The sequence below is a fragment of the Balaenoptera ricei genome, chromosome 3 (assembly GCF_028023285.1).
Source record: "Balaenoptera ricei isolate mBalRic1 chromosome 3, mBalRic1.hap2, whole genome shotgun sequence".
NCBI classification, from domain to species: domain Eukaryota; kingdom Metazoa; phylum Chordata; class Mammalia; order Artiodactyla; family Balaenopteridae; genus Balaenoptera; species Balaenoptera ricei.
The window spans coordinates 53,932,151-53,950,182 of record NC_082641.1 but is presented as its reverse complement, the minus strand read 5'-3'; the positions used below and the strand labels follow the sequence as shown (position 1 = coordinate 53,950,182).

Sequence of the window (18,032 nt, the reverse complement as noted above, 5' to 3'; positions counted from 1 at the left end):
AATGCTCTCATAAAATTTTTCTTGTTTCAGGGGAAAAGCAAAACAAATCAGAAAACGTTATAAGGTGTAGGGTCTATACCTCCTGTAGCAACTTATCTAATTTGTGCTGTAATTCAACGAAGTATCGTGAGGTGATGAGACCCTGGTGGGATTTATCCAAGCAATCACGAGCCAGCTCAATAATCTGATGATGAGTGAAACTAAGCACTCCATCTGCGAGGGGGAGGACGTGGTCCGGAGAGTAGTTGGTGATTATTTCCTTTAGGCGCTCTTCCATCTGAGCTGTAGCCTATTTAGAGATGACAGGCACACACGGATGTAATACAAGGAAACATATATGTAAACAACTCAATAGTCACATTTATCTAGCATTTACAGAGACCTCCACAAGTTATTAAATAGAATTCTAGAAATTAAATTTAAAAGAAGCCTCCCTTCTGTAAGATACTATAATGGTACATATATATCATTATACTTTTGTCAAAACCCTCAGAATATACCACACAACAGAGAATCCCAATGTAAACGATGGACTTTGGGTGATTACGATGTGTCAGTATAGGTTCATCGATTATAACAAATAGACCACTCTTGGGCTGGGGGTGGGGGATGTTGATGGGAGGGGGTTGTGCATGGGTAGGGTCAGGAGCATTTGGGAACTCTGTACTTTCTGTTCAATTTTGCCATGAACCTAAAAAATAAAGTCTATTTGGAAAAAAAAAAGAAAGAAGAAGCAGCAGCAGCAGCCTCATCATGTGGGAAAAAGATCTGAGGTATATAGGAGAAACTGAATCTCCCAGGGTGATAATTACTTTTTTCCTCTGCCCTATCAAATGTAAAGTGCTACATGTAAGCTTCTCCAAATAACTCAGTATCTGTGAATCGCTGCGTTCTCATTTCAGATCTTGGGCTCTTTCAGATAGATTGCCAAAAGTATCAAATATTGTAGCTCTGTTTTTACCTATTCAAAAATCAGGATCGTTGCTGGAGTTCCACAGGGTGGGCCAAGAGTTTGTTCCTTTGGCTGTGTTTTAATGTACGAGGAACAAGCATCCTCTACCATCTTTACTCACACCTCAAAAAGCTACATCATGGGCAAATGGCCAAGGGGATCCCCTTGGTAACATAAATCTAAAATTTCCTTCCCCACTTTTATTTCATTCTCTGGGATCCCCGACTGCCTAATCAATGTTCCTTGCCTGCATTAATTGTATATGCTGGGAGACTCCTTCTGCCTCCTGTTCCCTTCTAAAATCCTAACCGGTATTAACTAGTATAGTCAGGATCTATTTCCCTGGTGAACAAGTGACATGTGATAAATGGCTAAAATGGCTGTAATCAATGACATCAATGTTGGGTTCATTACAAATAATAAGTACTCTACCCCTGATTTATGAAGCCAAAGATTTCCTTTTGCTCTATTGCCTAGGGTTACAAAGGTGATGGGGGAGGGACAGGAACAGGATGGAGACATTACTTCTCCCACACGTGTAGGAACACGCTGGTGGAAAAGCTGTGGAGACGAGGTGACGGGAGCTCCTTACAGCCAGGGCATCCGGCAACAACCCTTGGCCAAGGCCTCTCTGGCTCAGTCCAAATTGCTGGTCTAACAGGGAACACTGCAACTGGACCTTTCCTTCTAAGTTGAGAGGGTTAGACGTATGATTGCTAAAGAGATTGGAAGCCACAGAAAAGAAAAATCAGGCGAGAAAAGTAAAAGACTTTCAGGACACATACCAATTTACAGGCTTCTGAGGAAGAAAAACAATTTCTGCTTGACCATACAGCAGCAGGCCTAGAACACAGGCAGAAGGAGAACCAGGGTCCAGAGGCCTTTCAAAGCTGACGCTCTCTGGAGTACCTCACCAGACTCACCCAGTGGGTAGGACAACCAGCGGGATTCACGTTACAGCCAGTTCAGCCCACGGACTGTGTGGCTAGCTCTCGGCAGCTTTTAAAAATGTTTAGTGATTTTGTCTTTCTAAAGAAGGCTATGGTGCTATTTTATAAAGAGAGTCATGAATGGACTGGACCATTACTCCCCACGACAAACACCTTACAGACACTAAACCTAGGTTGCCCGTTTGTTTAGATGGTAGGCATCTTCAATTCAACTCATTACCTTTGGGAATCTTTCCTTGTAGACATGGTTCATCATAATTATTTCATGGTCACAGCAGGCGGGAGAGCGTCCAGGGCTGCAAGCAAAGCAAATTACCCTTTTAAACTTGCCACAGCATGAAATGAAAATAAGCTTTTCATTTATAAACAATTGGTTGCATCAAAAGTACTATGCAGTCTTTGTAAGAAAAGTATATTCGGTAATAAACTACAAAATCAGTCATTAGCACACACGCACGCATACATACTCACAAACGCACAGAAACCCTGAATAGTGTTCATAAAGAAAGCTCCAGAAGTGGAATGCTGCAAATTAATTATAGCTACAATATAAAGGTTCAGAAAACGTTCTTAAATTGCGATTATATTTTGTATGTAGCATGCGTTTGTGTGGTTCTAGAAACCAATTAATGAACTGCAACATAAAAGAAGACAGGGTAGCTACAAACAGCAACATCTAGGGCACGCTGAACTGTATAATTGCACACTTTCATCATACACCTGCGCTCTGCCACGTACCACTGAAGAGGTTTAAGAGTTTTCCACGGCACAGGTGTCACCACTGAAATCCATTTTCTGGCCTGGCAAATATTTATTTGGGATGCTGAGGAAGGCATTGCATACAGTACGAAACACAGGCATACAACTCTGTGTTTTCTCTATTTCAACAGTAGGTGCCTGCTCCTTCCTAGTGGTATACAGTCAGGCAATTTCAGTGTGAGTTTATATATTCCTCAGAGGACATAGTTGCTTGCAGTAGATATCCTAGGAACTCCTTTCATAAAACCAAAAATGGCACCCATGTGGTAAAATACGATGAATGAATATGTATTGAATGAATACAGCTCTAAATGAATTCGTAAAATTGGTCTTTTATTCCATATCTCAAAATAATCTAACACAATTATGCCATGTAGCTGCATTTACTATATGACACTAAATAAGAAGGGTACAAAGGGAAAACCCTTCTGAGAAAACTTTGATGCTCAACTGAACACCTGACAAACTATGTTTTATAATAAACCTTAATATGTCAAGGCGGACCAGTTCTACAGCATGAAGATCTCATACTGTGGAGGACCTGAAGAAGGACTACCCTGCTTCCCTTGCAGAGAAGGGCCTGTTGTCCAGCTGCTGGGATTGCAGAAGGCTTCAGCTGCCAGTTCCTTCAGGGATGGCCTCAGCTACAGAGCCCCCTCCCCCAAGGCCATGTCCTTCCCAGGGTACCACATCCCAGGACTGAGGCAGGGATACAAAGGAAGGGCCATTTGGCCCAGAGGGACGGCTCTGATGGGTCGTGCCATCCCTAGAGCTCCCTGTGGGGTTGGCTGCAGCTGTCAAGTCTGCACTGCAGCTAGATTTCTCCCTCTGCCCAACCCTGCTTCCTCCCCACCTCCCACAGATGTACTTCCCAAGCACTCCCTAATAAACATCCTGGTCTCTGTGTTAGAGTCTGCTTCCTGAAGAGCCAAACTGTGATACACGTAATTTTTTGAGACAAGGCCAAAACAAAACTGGCTCTGCTCAATGTCAAATGGACTACATATGGTACCCACAAAATACAAGGGATACAAACTCCTAACAATTTGCTCATAATCCTGGAGAAAGTAAGACTTGTGATGGGAAGAAAGAATGAAAGATCTGGGTGGCTTTTCGTAAAGTGGAATCTGAATTCCACATGTGAACCTGAACGTGCTGTCCTTCCTTTTCAGCCAAGCCTCTTCCTCGTAAAATATTAATTGATGTAGCACCATAATTAGATGGTCTTGAAATTTCCAATGGCTCGAAGTTTCTCTAGGTGGTCCCTGCAGTCCATCATGGTTACTGCTACCAGAGCAATTAGCAAATTGTAAGAATTTAAAAGAAAAATACTAAGATGCCTTTCAATGGTAATTCACAATATCACGTGTAGATGGAAAACTATATATAGTAGTTCATAAATTAATTAACACATATATGAATTACAGGACCAAAAGTCTTCCCTTGAAATGGTTGAAAAGAGATTATCCAGCTCATTGAAATTTTTCAATCAGGGCTACAAACCTCAGACTTCGGGAACGGGGGCGCATGGGTGTATTCCTGCCTCTGCTCTCTGCGGCGATGCTTTCGGTGGTACAGAAATGTTTCGATAAGAAGTGCAATTCATCTGGTGTTGGTTGATATGGTAACTGATGCAACTTCTCCTGGGAGGAGCAGGATGACTGAAACAAACCAAAGTGAGGTTTTACGACTATCTCAAAAAGAAATTCTTTAAATGAATATGAGATCGCAGCGTTAAATTTTGTTATATCACCATTTTATACTATATCCTTTCCATGTTATAATTACAATAGCTAGTGCCTCAATGTATACCTTGATGTTGTCTCTGGGAGGTCAAAATGGCTTCCATATTTCATCTCATTTGTCTATAAGATAATTTCCCAAAACAAAGCTTACTCTCTGGAGAAAACCCAGGCTCCGAAAATGGATAGGACCCAGTCAAAGCCACAGCAAGAAAGTGACAATTGGAGTAAGAATTTAGGTTCATTAAATGACAGATGAGTTCACATGGTACCCTTGCTTCTACCACTCGCCACAAACACTGTGACTTTTAGGTAAGTAACATAAAATGAATTCTGTGATGTATGGTCATAAATAGGTAATGGGATCTCTCTTTACAAATCATGCTATCCTTTGATGCAATTTCCATCAGTATGTGTCCTGGGTAAAAAGGGGAGGGGATAAAGAAGATACTTGTCTTACTAATGCCATTGTTTTAAAAATTGGAATTTTCTCTTTCTGTCTTCTTTGGCTTAGGCTTCTTTATGTTAAAAAAAACAAAAACCTTCAATGGTGGTGAGTTTTTTATCCCTTGAATATAGATTTGCTCTTTGAAAATTGTCACTCACCACTTGGAGCAAAGTAAGGTAGAAAAGGTGAATGGCTAAATAACGCTGTTTTTAATCAATCTGAGAAATATAACTATAAAGCAAAGTGATTGCTTTTTTTGTTTGTTTTTATTGAGAGGTGAACTCTTTTAGCATTCTAACAAAAGAGATGAGAAATGTCTGAGTAATGGAAACACAGTTAGAATAAGCATATTTTGAAAGATATCCCTCATTTGAATATTCCATTCTAGTAGGGTTTTTTTATTTTAAAAAAACAAACAAACCTGCCACACTAAGAGCACACTTCATAAACACTGCAGCACCACAATGCAGTAACTAGAAATTAATGACTAAAGCTTAAAAGTATCCTTATACCTTGAAATTATAAAACACCTTCTAAGTACATACTGAGATAAACAGGACTTTTTACAGTGTAATGAGATTACTTTATAAACTATAAAAATGAGAACACTACTAGAAAGACTTATGAGGTAAACCAAAGCTCTATTCACAAAGTACAGGTATAGTCTTAAATACTGTCACTACAAAGAAAGAAATAAAACACACATAAACTAAGTCAACTCAAGAGATCAGTAAAAGAATCAGAAAATCAATGCCAGCAGAAGAGAAGCAGCAGCGATAAAAGCAAAGATGATGAAATGAGCAAATAGAAAAACAGAATTAAGGATTTGTACATATTTCTCAAAGGTAAAGCAATGTCCACAATTCTGAATCCAAGAATTCAAAACCCCAAAACCCAGAAGTTTGTTCATAAGTATACAGTAATCCCTTTTGGTGGCAAAGCATTAATTGAACTGATGGAAAGCTATTTAAAATATGTATTTAATCCACTTAGTACGAATGTTGATTCAGGTTGCTGTAGAAATATTAATGTAGTTGATTCTGAGCTGCTGACCCAGTTGCTGCTGGGCTGTGATGTACAGTACAGGGAGGATCATGTTACCTTTCTAAAATGTGAAAGTTAATTCCAAAAACACACCAGGCTCAAGAGTTTCACATAAGGTACTACGGACCCTTGCTTGCATGGCAAGGACACAAGCTACTTCAGGAGGGTGGTTCCCTCTGTGGAGTGAGGGAAGAGAAAGGGAACGGGTGCGAGGGACTTTAGCTGTATTTTAATGTTTAATTTATTTTAAAAGTTTATTTAACAAAAAGCTGTAGCAAATATAACAAAATATTAATACGTGCTAACTCTAAGACGAAAATATTGTGGTTATACCATATAACTGAACTCCATAGGGAATGTGCTCTGGGCTTACTGATGGGGACATGTTAAAATGAATGAGGAGGTGGGATAAGTAAGTATTAGAGAAGTGAGAGGCAAGGGGCTTCTCTGGGGAGAGAGCTTCTCTCCTTTCAGTTGGAACAAACAAGGTGTAAATGGGAAAAGGGTGACACTGAACCCAAGCGACGCCGAGATGAGTTTATGGAACTGGGAACAACTGTAGGCTCTCCAAATGGCCCGGGGGTTCAAAAGGTACCAAACAGGGCCCCAAAAGTGAGTCAATAACGGACAACAGAGAAGTCCAGGGGTCAGTTTCAGCAGAGGTCAGGAACTCAGAGGAGAACTTGTGAGTCCAACAGAGGCTGCAGGTGTCATCCTCAGGACCTCATATACTTACTGAAAAGATACTTCCGCTGGTCAACGCATCCTTGGAACAGCACTTTTACTAGAGTTTCAAGAATGAGTTTGGGAATTTCCCAATAAACTGAGTCCCATGACTTTATATTTCTAGTATGTTCTCTAAGTGTGGTGCCAGTGAGTCTCATCACCCAACTAGTTTGCATATGACTTCTGACTACATCAAAAATCAAATCCACTTTCAAAGAGTGAAGATGTACAGAAAAAAACTGTGCTTCTAGTTCTCAAGGCAATTAGAAGAGCTCCCCCAAAATGTTCTGAGTAATGGTATCATTCAAATAAACATTTAGTCTCTCAAGATAACCATTTTGCAAGGGACAGTATCCATATGCATGTGTAATTTTCCACTTGTTATTTATTAAAAGTAATATTATTTTATAGTCATACCTCATATTTATAGGTATTTATTTTCGTATTTCCATTCTTTCCCTCAGCAGAAAATAATTCATCTGGTAAGAAATACATGGGAGATGTCCTCCTACTGCTTCAATTCCATATTACTTATATTCAAATTAAAAATTATGTTCTGAATATTATCTTGGAAAAGCTCCGCAAATTAATTTTAACTACAAAATTTGAAGTTAAGAGAAGCTGCAATCGTAAATATTCTGTGGAAGGACTGATTAACTTCACATAGCCAAATCTTTCCAATTTCAGAATAGAGCATTTTAACACTTGCGAATTTTGCAGTTTCCATAATATCCAAGGGATCAAGACATGGCGTTTACTTTTCAGTGTTAGCAATTCTGGAATTCAGCTAACAACAATTATCTGTAAAACTTAAGCTGCATTTTCAAAGTGTTTGTAACTTATTTGTACATATTCTGTGTTTTCATCTTAAGAAACAACTAAAATGCATTTCTAATTAGCTAAATCACAACCAGTTAACCCAGAAAATGAGACTCTAAGAGTGATTCAGGTTAGATTTAGAAAAGAAGAAAATGCAACTCCTAAGCAGTTTTGCACAATGTTCGCCCTAATATTTGAAGGGCAAGAACATAAAGAAACTGGGGGAAATGAGAAGCAGCATTTTAGATTTTCAATTAGCATTTTTATCAATAACCAATAAGGAGAAAAAATAGCCAAACTTCTGGGCAACAGAACCTACACTCCACAAATTTAACAGTTCCTTTGGTCTTTTGGTAAAAAGGTTAATTTTGAAAGTTAAAATTTGATTTTGAAGGGAAAAATAGGACTAAGAGATCAACAATTATATGATACTACCTTCTTCAATAAAATAAAAAAGCTGCCCTACCTCTGGGCAGGAGCTGTTAGAAACACAGAATACATGTGTGGGACTAAAAATTGTCTCAGGAAGCTTTCTCTTTAGGCATATATGCAAGTCAGGGACAGCAGTGATTCCATTATGACAGATGGCCAGGTCAGATTTATTATCAGGTTTGTTTTAAGAAATACCTTGCAAATTCCTTAAAAAAAAGCCAAGCGCCTAGAACCCTTACTTGTATTCTTATTGCTATGACAAGGGGGTTAGTAGACAGCCCTTCAGTTCATTCTCTGTGCCTCAGAGTTTTGATCCATAAAATGATGACAATAATGACAACCACATTATGAGGTATGTTTCTACAATTAAACAAGCCAATGCATTGTAAGTAGTGAGACTAGTACCTAACACATAATAAGTATTTATAAAAATATAATTTCCAAAGTAATTTGTACCAAATGGGGTCCAATTCTATGTAGCTCACCTTTGCTTTTTAGATTCACTTTTTAAAATAACGTATGATTTACTAGAGATGGAAAGAAGAAAGATCCTGTGTTCTCCCCTATTTTTCTTGCAAAAGAGAAATTTCTGTATCCAAACTATAATAAAACTTGACTGAAGGGCAAAGCAAGGTGATACAGTAAAAATAAAAAGGATTTAGAGTCAAGGAACATGATACACGTTTGGGGCATGGGGAGGATTCAATGAGAGTACGTACGAGTAAGCCACAGACCAAAGAGACAAGTACTCTGTTTACTGGTGGTTGGGTTCTAATTGGAGACACTTAGGAGTCTAGGGAAGAACACCACTTAAAATTTGAAAATTATTTTTTTGCTTTTTGGTCAATCAATTTCAGCATTCATTTTCACACTGTGGGCGGCCCATGCTTTCAACATCTAAAATATGAGCAAAGTGAGTCACTTTGCTGTACAGCAGAAATTAACACAACATTGTAAATCAACTATACTTCAATTTTTAAAAAGTAAAAAAAATAAATAAATAAAGCTCCGTGGAGACAAATATCCCACAACATCACTAATTTAAACTGAGAAAGCATGTATCTGACCCACTGAATCACTTCTAGTAATTGCTAGGGCTCCTGTTGAAATGTTGTAGTTTGCAGCAAGAGTATCCTTCTTCCTCTATCCTATTTTCATGGTTTCATCTTGTCTCTTTATTGATCTTAATCTACTACTAAGTTCTTTTAATCTCTCCTTAAAAGAAAGTTCTTATCCAGAAGGCACAGATTTAAGGCTTGCCATTTTTTTTCCTTTGAATGAGAAAAACTGAAAAAACAAAACGAAACTCTGCATCTAAGCCACACAAGAAAAAAATGACCCAGGCGATCAAAGTTTAATGGCATTTTCAGTACTAATATCACTGGCGTGGAACCAAAGCAATGAAACCAGATTGTGTTTCCTCCTCCCACCCAAAACACCAAATGGTACGAAAAGGAAAGCTCCCAGTCTCCTCCCAACTGGTGATCCGGGGACTCACTCAACTTGTGCATCATAGTTTAAAAGCCTGCAGCAAAAAGTATGTCCTTTTAATGTTTGTCAGCTCATCATTTGATGTGTTGTCTACTCTGAAGGGCAGACATGCAGAATTTATCCTCTCCTTCCTATCAGGAAGCACCCAGAGAAAGCACTGCCTGTGTAAGAGCTCTGGGGTGTGAGAGAGGAAAAGTCGGGCACTTACAGAGACCGTGGAGCTGGGCGTGTTTGTCCCATAGCCAGAGGAGGGGAGAGAAGCCAAGGACCAGCGGCGTCCATCAGTCCTGGTGAGAAAGTGAGATTAGCTTAGGCCAACACTGGAGTACGGTTACATGGGAACCCCAGGGAAACCAAGTATTTTTAGTTGAACAAATGACACAAACACAGTCAGTGAGGATGTGGAAATGTTCAGCAAGGGCCAGAGTAAACAAACATTATACAGTAGGTTGACTTTTATTTAAAGTGAATCAATACACCCAAACAAGTAGAAAGTGAATGGGGTGGTCCATATTATTGATCTCTCACTAATACACTTTGACAAAAGGAATACCAGGGATAATTACATCAGTCAGACTCAGCAGATTCAGATGACTAAAAACAGAAAGGGAACAGGAAAAACACTCTTATCTGGAAACTGATAACCGGGGCCATGATCTTTGGAAGGGCCTGAATTCCAGCATGGTACAAGAGCCTGTGGGGACTTCCACTGCATCCTCAGGACTTCTGCTTATTATTTTCAGGGGAGCAGTCCTACTCATCACACCGAGGGGAGAAGGGATCAGGGGGCTCAAGACCGGCTCAAACCTTAAGTGGCAAATAATTTTAGCACTAAGAAAGTGACTGACCGTGTGCACAGAATCTCATAAGAGTTATTATACCTTCTGACACGACCTGGCTTTATAAAGTGTTCCAGCAAAAGCCTCTTGCAGGGTTTATGAGTACGCAGCCCAGCTCTAGCCAGTGACAGGGAGTGAAGAATGAAAATTCGCCACTAGTGATAGAACCTAATGCAAAGAGTAGGGATACCTGCCCTAATCATAGAGGCAAAGCTGTCAGGAGTCTTAACAGAGTATGGTTTTTATCTCCAAGTCGTAACAGGATGGATAGCTTCTGGGTTGAACTCTGGCTATGAATTATAGTCATTACAAGGGTCTCAGATGAGTTGCTGAAGTAGTAAAGACAACACTGTTGCTAAGGCAAGGGGACACCAGAAAGTCAATTTTCTGAAATCTCTGGCATTCCAGAACCATTAATTTACTAGCAATTTTGAGGGGACTATGTCTTCAAAATCACATAACAGTATGAAAACAAATATACACACATTTGCCACGAGGAGTACAGGAAACACATACTTTTCTCAAGAGCTATACTGCTTTCTTAGATGCAGGATCATATGTAGACTTTTTGTAACACATGATTTGATTAATTTACCAAATGAGAGACAAGAGTAGACCAAATTTACCACAGACACATTCACAGTAAGTTGAAGTCAGGGAATTCATCAGCATTCGACTTGACTTTGAGAAATGTCACAATCAGATGTTTATATAAAAAACTGACATTTTAGCCTAAATTATAGTCAAGGGAGAATACAATCATAGGCCACCAGGGATGTTGCCTCCAATAAGTGCAAATGGTCCACAAAGACAAAATGGAGAAATTCAGGTGGACAAATCACAGAAGTAGTACAATGTTAAGATTTTAGTAAAATTTACCTGTCGTTTCTGTGACCACGATTGGAGTACAATTGAATCAAGTATGTTTTTTTTTTAAAAAAAGAAGCAAAATAAGATGTTTGTAAATATACCAGATAAAAGGAATGAAAAGAAGTAAATCACATGTTTTCTAGAAATAATTTTATACTATTGAAAATGTTAAAAGAAAATAATTCTAAAAACATGCTTATAAAGACATCTGACCATCAATTAAATGGACACAGGTTGGTTCTAGTTTATTTGCCTAATTATTAAAGACTTAACCCATTCCTGGACTTTCTATTTTAAACACCTCCAATTTTTAAATGGACTTGTTCAGTCCGTTTAATAGCAATTATCAGAAACTAATCTCTGGAAAGAGTGAGGGACACAATTTCCCCCACCATGATCTTGCTTTGTGATTCCTTAACTCTCCTTTCCCTCAGGTATCAATGAACATATTTCAGATGAATGAACAACTCCAAGAGGAGACATGTTCTTATTAGTTCTGAAGCATAAATTACATTTGCTTACTCTGGAAAACACACAACTAGAAAGATGTTTAAACAAGAATATGCTCAGTACTCTGTTCAGCCACGGACCAGAAATAAGTTATGTTTCATAAAGTTCCCTAAGTTGTCCGTGTCTATTTACTCAAACGGAGCACAAAGGACCATTGCATTTTCATTACCATGACAACCGCACGTCAGAAATTCCTATATATGCTATATACAGTGCTTAAGAGAGAGCATGCCCTTTTCTGAAGAAAGCTATCACACAAGTATAATTTGGATCCTACTAACAATGTTCTCTTTTCTTTGCAGCAGCTACCAGTAAAATGTTACCTGAAAACAAGAGTATATTCTTGCCAAAGCAACAAGGCTTTTTTGAAAAGAGTGCTTTCTTTGTGGGTGGAAACCTTAATGTTACACTAAATGAAAAAGTAAGAAGGGAAAAACATCTGATGGGAACACAGGATACAAAGAGATTGGCAAACAAAAAACAAAAACAAAACCCCCCAAAACCCAAAAAACCCACATCATTTCAACACTAACCACAAAAAGTTAGATTAATATGGTATACAACAAAGGAAGAAAGAAAAGTCCCTATTACAACTGTAATAAAAAGAGGAAGAAGATTTCTTTGTTTGTTTGTTACAGTCATCTGGTGTGAAACATTTTATGGTCTAGCTGATATTGGAACAAGATGAACTATGCCAGTATAATGCAACCAGAGTAACTCTGCCCACCAGTGCTCAACAAGTGCCTCATGACCTGACCTCTCAGCAGGCAGGTCTGTTCCAGTAATTTGCTTACGGAAATATATTCTGAGATTTAACCTGATAAATAACAGCTAGACAGCTAGGAGACATCCACAACATTTATTCAGGGCTCTCTCTATATTTCTTTTTTTTTATTTAAAAAAATTTTTTAAAATTTATTTATTTATTTTTGGCTGCATTGGGTCTTTGTTGCTGTGCACAGGCTTCTCACTGAGGTGGCGTCTCTTGTTGCAGAGCACGGGCTCTAGGCGCATGGGCTTCAGTAATTGTGGCACGTGGGCTCAGTAGTTGTGGCTCGCGGGCTCTAGAGTGCAGGCTCAGTAGTTGTGGCGCACGCACTTAGCTGCTATGCAGCGTGTGGGATCTTCCCGGAGCAGGGCTTGAACCCGTGTCCCCTGCATTGGCAGGCAGATTCTTAACCACTGCTCCATCAGGGAAGTGCCTCTCTCTACATTTCTAATGAAAGTGAAAGCAACTTATGTTACCTAAACCTCTACAACTTCTGGGGAAGGCAGAACAATGTCATTACCTCCATCTTACCACCACCAAGGAATAAAACGTTAAGTAACTCCACAATCAGATGGATTGTAAACCAGCATCATCACAGTGATTAGCAAATTACACAATATGTTTCCTTGCTCCAGACAAAATCTACTACACTATGATGCTCATTTTCATCCTTTTATTTTAACTCAATACTAAAAAACTAACTTGATAATTTTGCTCTCAAACACCTATTAGATAATATGGAAAGCAAGTGTGTGTCATCCTATTTCCCAGTCTGAAATTCAACTTTACAGGGGATGTCTACTGGGGGGTAAATTATCACGTTATAAGTAAGATCAGAAAAGATTAATAAGTCTGACCTTTATCGTGTCACCCAAGAATAATTTTTAAAATAGGACAATCTCTCCCCTCTGTTGGACTGAATATACAAAATGATAAAATGTGGGACTCCCCAAATGGCATTACTTCCTAAAGGCTCAGAAATGCATGCCAAATGGTAGGGAATGGAGACCCATGGAATTTCCATGTTTCTTGAATGAAAAATCAACTTTAAAATGGAAGAGAAAGATGCCTGATGTCAAATAAAAATAGGCCAATTTGAGTTTGCATAGCAAACACAGGGTTCTATTTACTTGAATAAAAGTTCAAAAAGATGATCACTCATGTCCTAATCTAAATTAATGCTTTTTGAAGAGTGTGGAGGGAGTTCCATCTGGAAATTCCTGCAAAATGAACCAGAGGTCTCCTGTGATAATCTTCTGTTACGGTTTATGGTTTATTTGTTGAAAATTAACATGCCTAGGGGTTTGTGTATTTTTTTTTTTATAGCATAGAAACCAGATTCATCTGTCCTCCAGTCAGCCACTTAATTATTAGATTATCTTCATTTTTATAAATCTGGCAGGATTAAAAGACTGATTTCAGTCACGTTTAAATGCGGGCTATAATGAGATTTGCATTTTCTTTCTACTTGTAATTAAAGGCATTCCCTTTTTAAGAGCAATGTATTTTAAAGACTATTTTCTTTTAATCAGTTTTTATAAGATTTCCCTTTTCACTTAGAATGGTACCACCACAGTGAATTAATATTCATTGGGCAAACAAACACAGGCTTTGTGGGACCAGTTAATTGTCACATTTTCTTTATGGTGCTTAAAATGAGAACTGAAAGTATCAAAAGTTGGAATTGGGGAAAATCGGGGTATTGGTCTCAGGAAGTCCCTTGGAGATCACATCTTAATTACTCTGTGTCCTCCCTATGGTGGAGGCCTGGTACACATAGGCATTTACCATATGGTGGGGAATGTGTGATTTTACAAGAGAATCTTAATTATCAGGAATTCCGAAAATGCTGCAAGCAGATCCTTTTCTCTGGATTTAGTTATATAAAATGCATTGAATGCTGACAAATGACAGTGAAGACGCTACAGGTTTTGCTCGTTAGTAACACGTGTTAAATCTATTTTTTTAACCTACCTATGTGTCTTAATTAAACGCTACTTTTATTCATTTCAAGGTATGATTAGGTCTCTGAAGAAAATTTAACAAATATCTAGGACAGGGACTTCCCTGGTGGCGCAGTGGTTAAGAATCCACCTGCCAGTGCAGGAGACATGGGTTCGATTCCTGGCCAGGAAGATCCCACATGCCACGGAGCAACTAAGCCCGTGTGCCACAACTACTGAGCCTGAGCTCTAGAGCCCGTGAGCCACCACTACTGAGCCCACATGCCACAACTACTGAAGCCTGCGCGCCTAGAGCCCGTGCTCCCCAACAAGAGAAGCCACCGCAATGAGAAGCCTGCGCACCGCAGTGAAGAGTAGCCCCCGCTCGCCACAACTAGAGAAAAGCCCACGCGCAGCAACGAAGACCCAACGCAGCCGAAAAAATATATGTATATACACAGACACATATATATATAAACAAATATCTATGACATTCAGACCATAAAATGAATTCATTCTGAATATGCAGAAACCTAGCTAAAGGGGCAATTTTGTTTTCCGTGTGTTTTTCCTGGGTGGAAGAAGGCAGGGTATATACATGTTGAGAGGGATGATGGAACCCAGGAAGGTGAAGATTTGAATGTGACAGGGTGAAGTACACTAATTCCACACACAGAACACAGAAGAGGTGGCTGTGTAGACTCCTCTGACTGGGAGAAATCACAGTAGAAGATCCAGAACTGAAAAGGTTTGATAATAGATCATATGCCCACTGCCCTCTGAGCAACAATACTTTCTCATGATTCACTGACCCAGATATGAGTCATATAACTTTGATATTTGGTGTCCAATTCTAACTAAGATAGGAAGAGAAAACATAAAACATCCTCATGGCTTTATCTCAGGGAGATCACTAAATTGCTGGCTTGGTGCCCTCAAGGAAAGGAGTCTTAGAGTTTATACCTTGTGATGCCAAGTAACGTCATTTTTATTAAAAAAAAAAAAAAAAGGTATTTCAACAACAACAAAAACAATTGCACCAAGACTTATAGGTGAATCAAGTCCTTATAATATAAGCTCAGATAATTCAGTAAAAATCTGTTGATCATCAAAAGCATGTATGAGACACTGCACTGGGGATGGGAGAAAAGGTGGAAATGGTTTTCTCCCGCCCTCAGTGAGAGCCCACCATCTAGGAAGGACCAAGAGAGGTACATATAGCTCTAAAGGGTAGTGGAGGGAGTGGGGTGGGGGGGATGGGATTCTCCACGTAACACTTCATTATTCTACTCACAAGAAGTCCTTACCTCCGTGCAAATGAAAAATGGGCAGAGGCACTGGGGGAGAAGTTTCTTGGACTATCTTGAGGGCTATTTCCTGTAGAGAGAAAGAAGAAAAAAACTTGACATCATGACTTTGTTTTTGTATCTTTATCTACATCCAAAACCTTCTTCTCTTTAGTAGTAAGTTTCCGTACACCTTCGTAAAATGTCCATCTCCTCAAAAAATGTTTTACTTTTACCTGGAGCAGAAACAGGGGGTCGGCTTGGGTTCCAGCGCAGCTTTCCAAGTGTGTAATATATGAATAAACAAACCTACATCACCAACCAGCAGTTTTCCATATATTTAACAATCTAAATATTTCAGTCCTACAGAATAGTGAATATACAAATGTCCTGGTTCCTACTCTTCCAGATGTTAACATTTCCAACAGCAGGATGGATGGAGAAGTATATGCTTCAATTGGGAGGGCGAGGCTTTCCATTTTAAGGAGGCAGTCTTGATATTTTTATTTACAGAAACCGAAATAAAATTCTGAGTTCTCAAAAATGAATCCTCATATTTCAAAGTACATATTTTAAAGGGAGAAATGTCAGAACAAGTCATAAAATACTGGGGAGAACCCAACAGTTCAGACCTATTCCTCAAATGATCCAGCTCTATCTCAGCATGGCCTAGTGGCCCAGCAGGACTAACCCTTATCAGTATTTTCTTCAATAGTCTCTCTGCTCCTAAGCAGCTGGGTGGTGACTGGCCAGGCAGCCTTTAAAAGCCACAGTCACACAGAGGCTGGCAGAGGGTGTCCCCCCCAAGTCCTCCGGAGGCAGGTGGAGCACAGGTTGCTTACTGTAAAGTGGCAGCTCCTGGGGGACTCGCTACTTTCCCCATCAGAACCTGTAACCTGCTACTGATCACTGAGAAAGCTTGGCAGGCAGCAGGTGAGGGGAGGTCCAGGGCACTCCAGACCACCCTACCTCCCTCTGCATGTTTAATTAGGTTGGCAGAATTTCCTGAGGACCGGATGGGACTGTAAGCTGGTGTAAATAAGGAGGTTAGGAAAGGCGGCAAACTAATCCTGTATGTTCTTGAAACGCAGAAAATAAATCAAGAAGACATGTTTAATCCTTAACAACAAGCCAGTTGCCACATTACTGATTTCTTACCGGAAGTGACAATTGTAATTAGGGGTAAGGAATACAAGACGGCACCTTCCAGTCAGTACCTAGCTCTAAAGGTAAACGATTTATTACCTGTGTGCAAAAAGAATAGATTAACGCATTAAAGTGGATAATTTCAGTGTTACCTTGAGGACTTCTGGACTGGCTACAACCTCTACTGAAATTTTTCAATTAAAGTCGCAGATTTTATAGTGATAGCATCAACAGATGCCATTAAGTTTATGACAGACAGCACAATTAAAGCCATTTAACTGGGAAGCGCTGAAAAGCCCATTTCTTTAAGGACAGAGAATCAGGAAGCATTTTCCCCCTGCAGCAATGAAATTTATCATGCCTTTGCATCTGTTGTTCCTTGGGCCCCCGGAGAAATGGATTCTGCATTTGCCATCCAGTAATCCAGGACTCTTTTTGTCCATTTATCTACACAGCTAAATTAAGTTCTTTGAACTTTTCCCAACAGCCTTCATTCCCCCTGCCCCCCTCCCCAATTTAGTTTGTGCATCACTCTTCATATTCCTTAAAAGGTCTTGATTTCAAGATGGCTAGAAATCTTGTTTCTAAAGGGAAACAAATCAAATGCCAGAAATCTCCATGTCGATTTTGTTTTTATTTGGGAAAAAAACGTTCGCTTTGCTCACACCCCACATAGAGCAAACTACCAGTAAATTATGAGGAGAAACAAAACAACTGATTGAAGCCAAGGCATTTTGAGAACAATCCCTGCTACCCTATTCACTGAGAATAAATAATAAGGCCAGTGAAACTTGGCACCAAATTCTTAGCCCTGTGTTCTTTGTAAAGAGAACACTATATCTGGAGATTTTATGAGATCAACCAGAACTACAGAGAACTTGTTAAATGTTTTTAAGACTCTGAAGGAGGGAGAGACAAGGAATTATCTTAAAAACCTTTTCACTTTTAGAGATTTTAAGGAGTGGTCCCCCAGGAAGCTGTGTAACATCTTATAATACATGGCGGACCATCACTTTGAGGATGAATCGGCAGAGATAGAGATAGAGAGGTAGGTTAATTTAACTCTGCTTTTTAAACAAACAAACTAACAAAAAACCCAGGGCTACCATGAACCATTTCTCATCTTCGGGTTTTGCCTTCCTATTCTATGCTGCCTTTCCAGGCACTTCCATTAACAATGTTCCTCAACTCCAAGCTATAGAGCCATTCCTATTATCTTACTAACCACAGATCTTTCTTCTTGTTTCATGTCCCACTGAAGAGCTAGTTGAAATGCAAATACACACCCCCCACATTATCACAAAGG

At 39.4% G+C, this 18,032-nt stretch overlaps 1 protein-coding gene across 14 annotated transcripts in view; it reads right to left on the bottom strand.

Annotated features, from left to right (window-relative positions):
• Positions 1–18,032, bottom strand: part of MAST4 (microtubule associated serine/threonine kinase family member 4) — a 562,265-nt gene that overhangs the window by 59,014 nt on the left and 485,219 nt on the right. For all 14 annotated transcript variants that reach the window (XM_059916517.1, XM_059916503.1, XM_059916508.1 and 11 more), the window contains 5 exons: positions 15,602–15,671; positions 9,572–9,650; positions 4,165–4,322; positions 2,123–2,198; positions 80–289 (listed from right to left, as the gene is read on the bottom strand). In XM_059916517.1, coding sequence (XP_059772500.1) covers positions 80–289; positions 2,123–2,198; positions 4,165–4,322; positions 9,572–9,650; positions 15,602–15,671 — 593 coding nt within the window. The remainder of the gene's footprint in view (positions 1–79; positions 290–2,122; positions 2,199–4,164; positions 4,323–9,571; positions 9,651–15,601; positions 15,672–18,032) is intronic.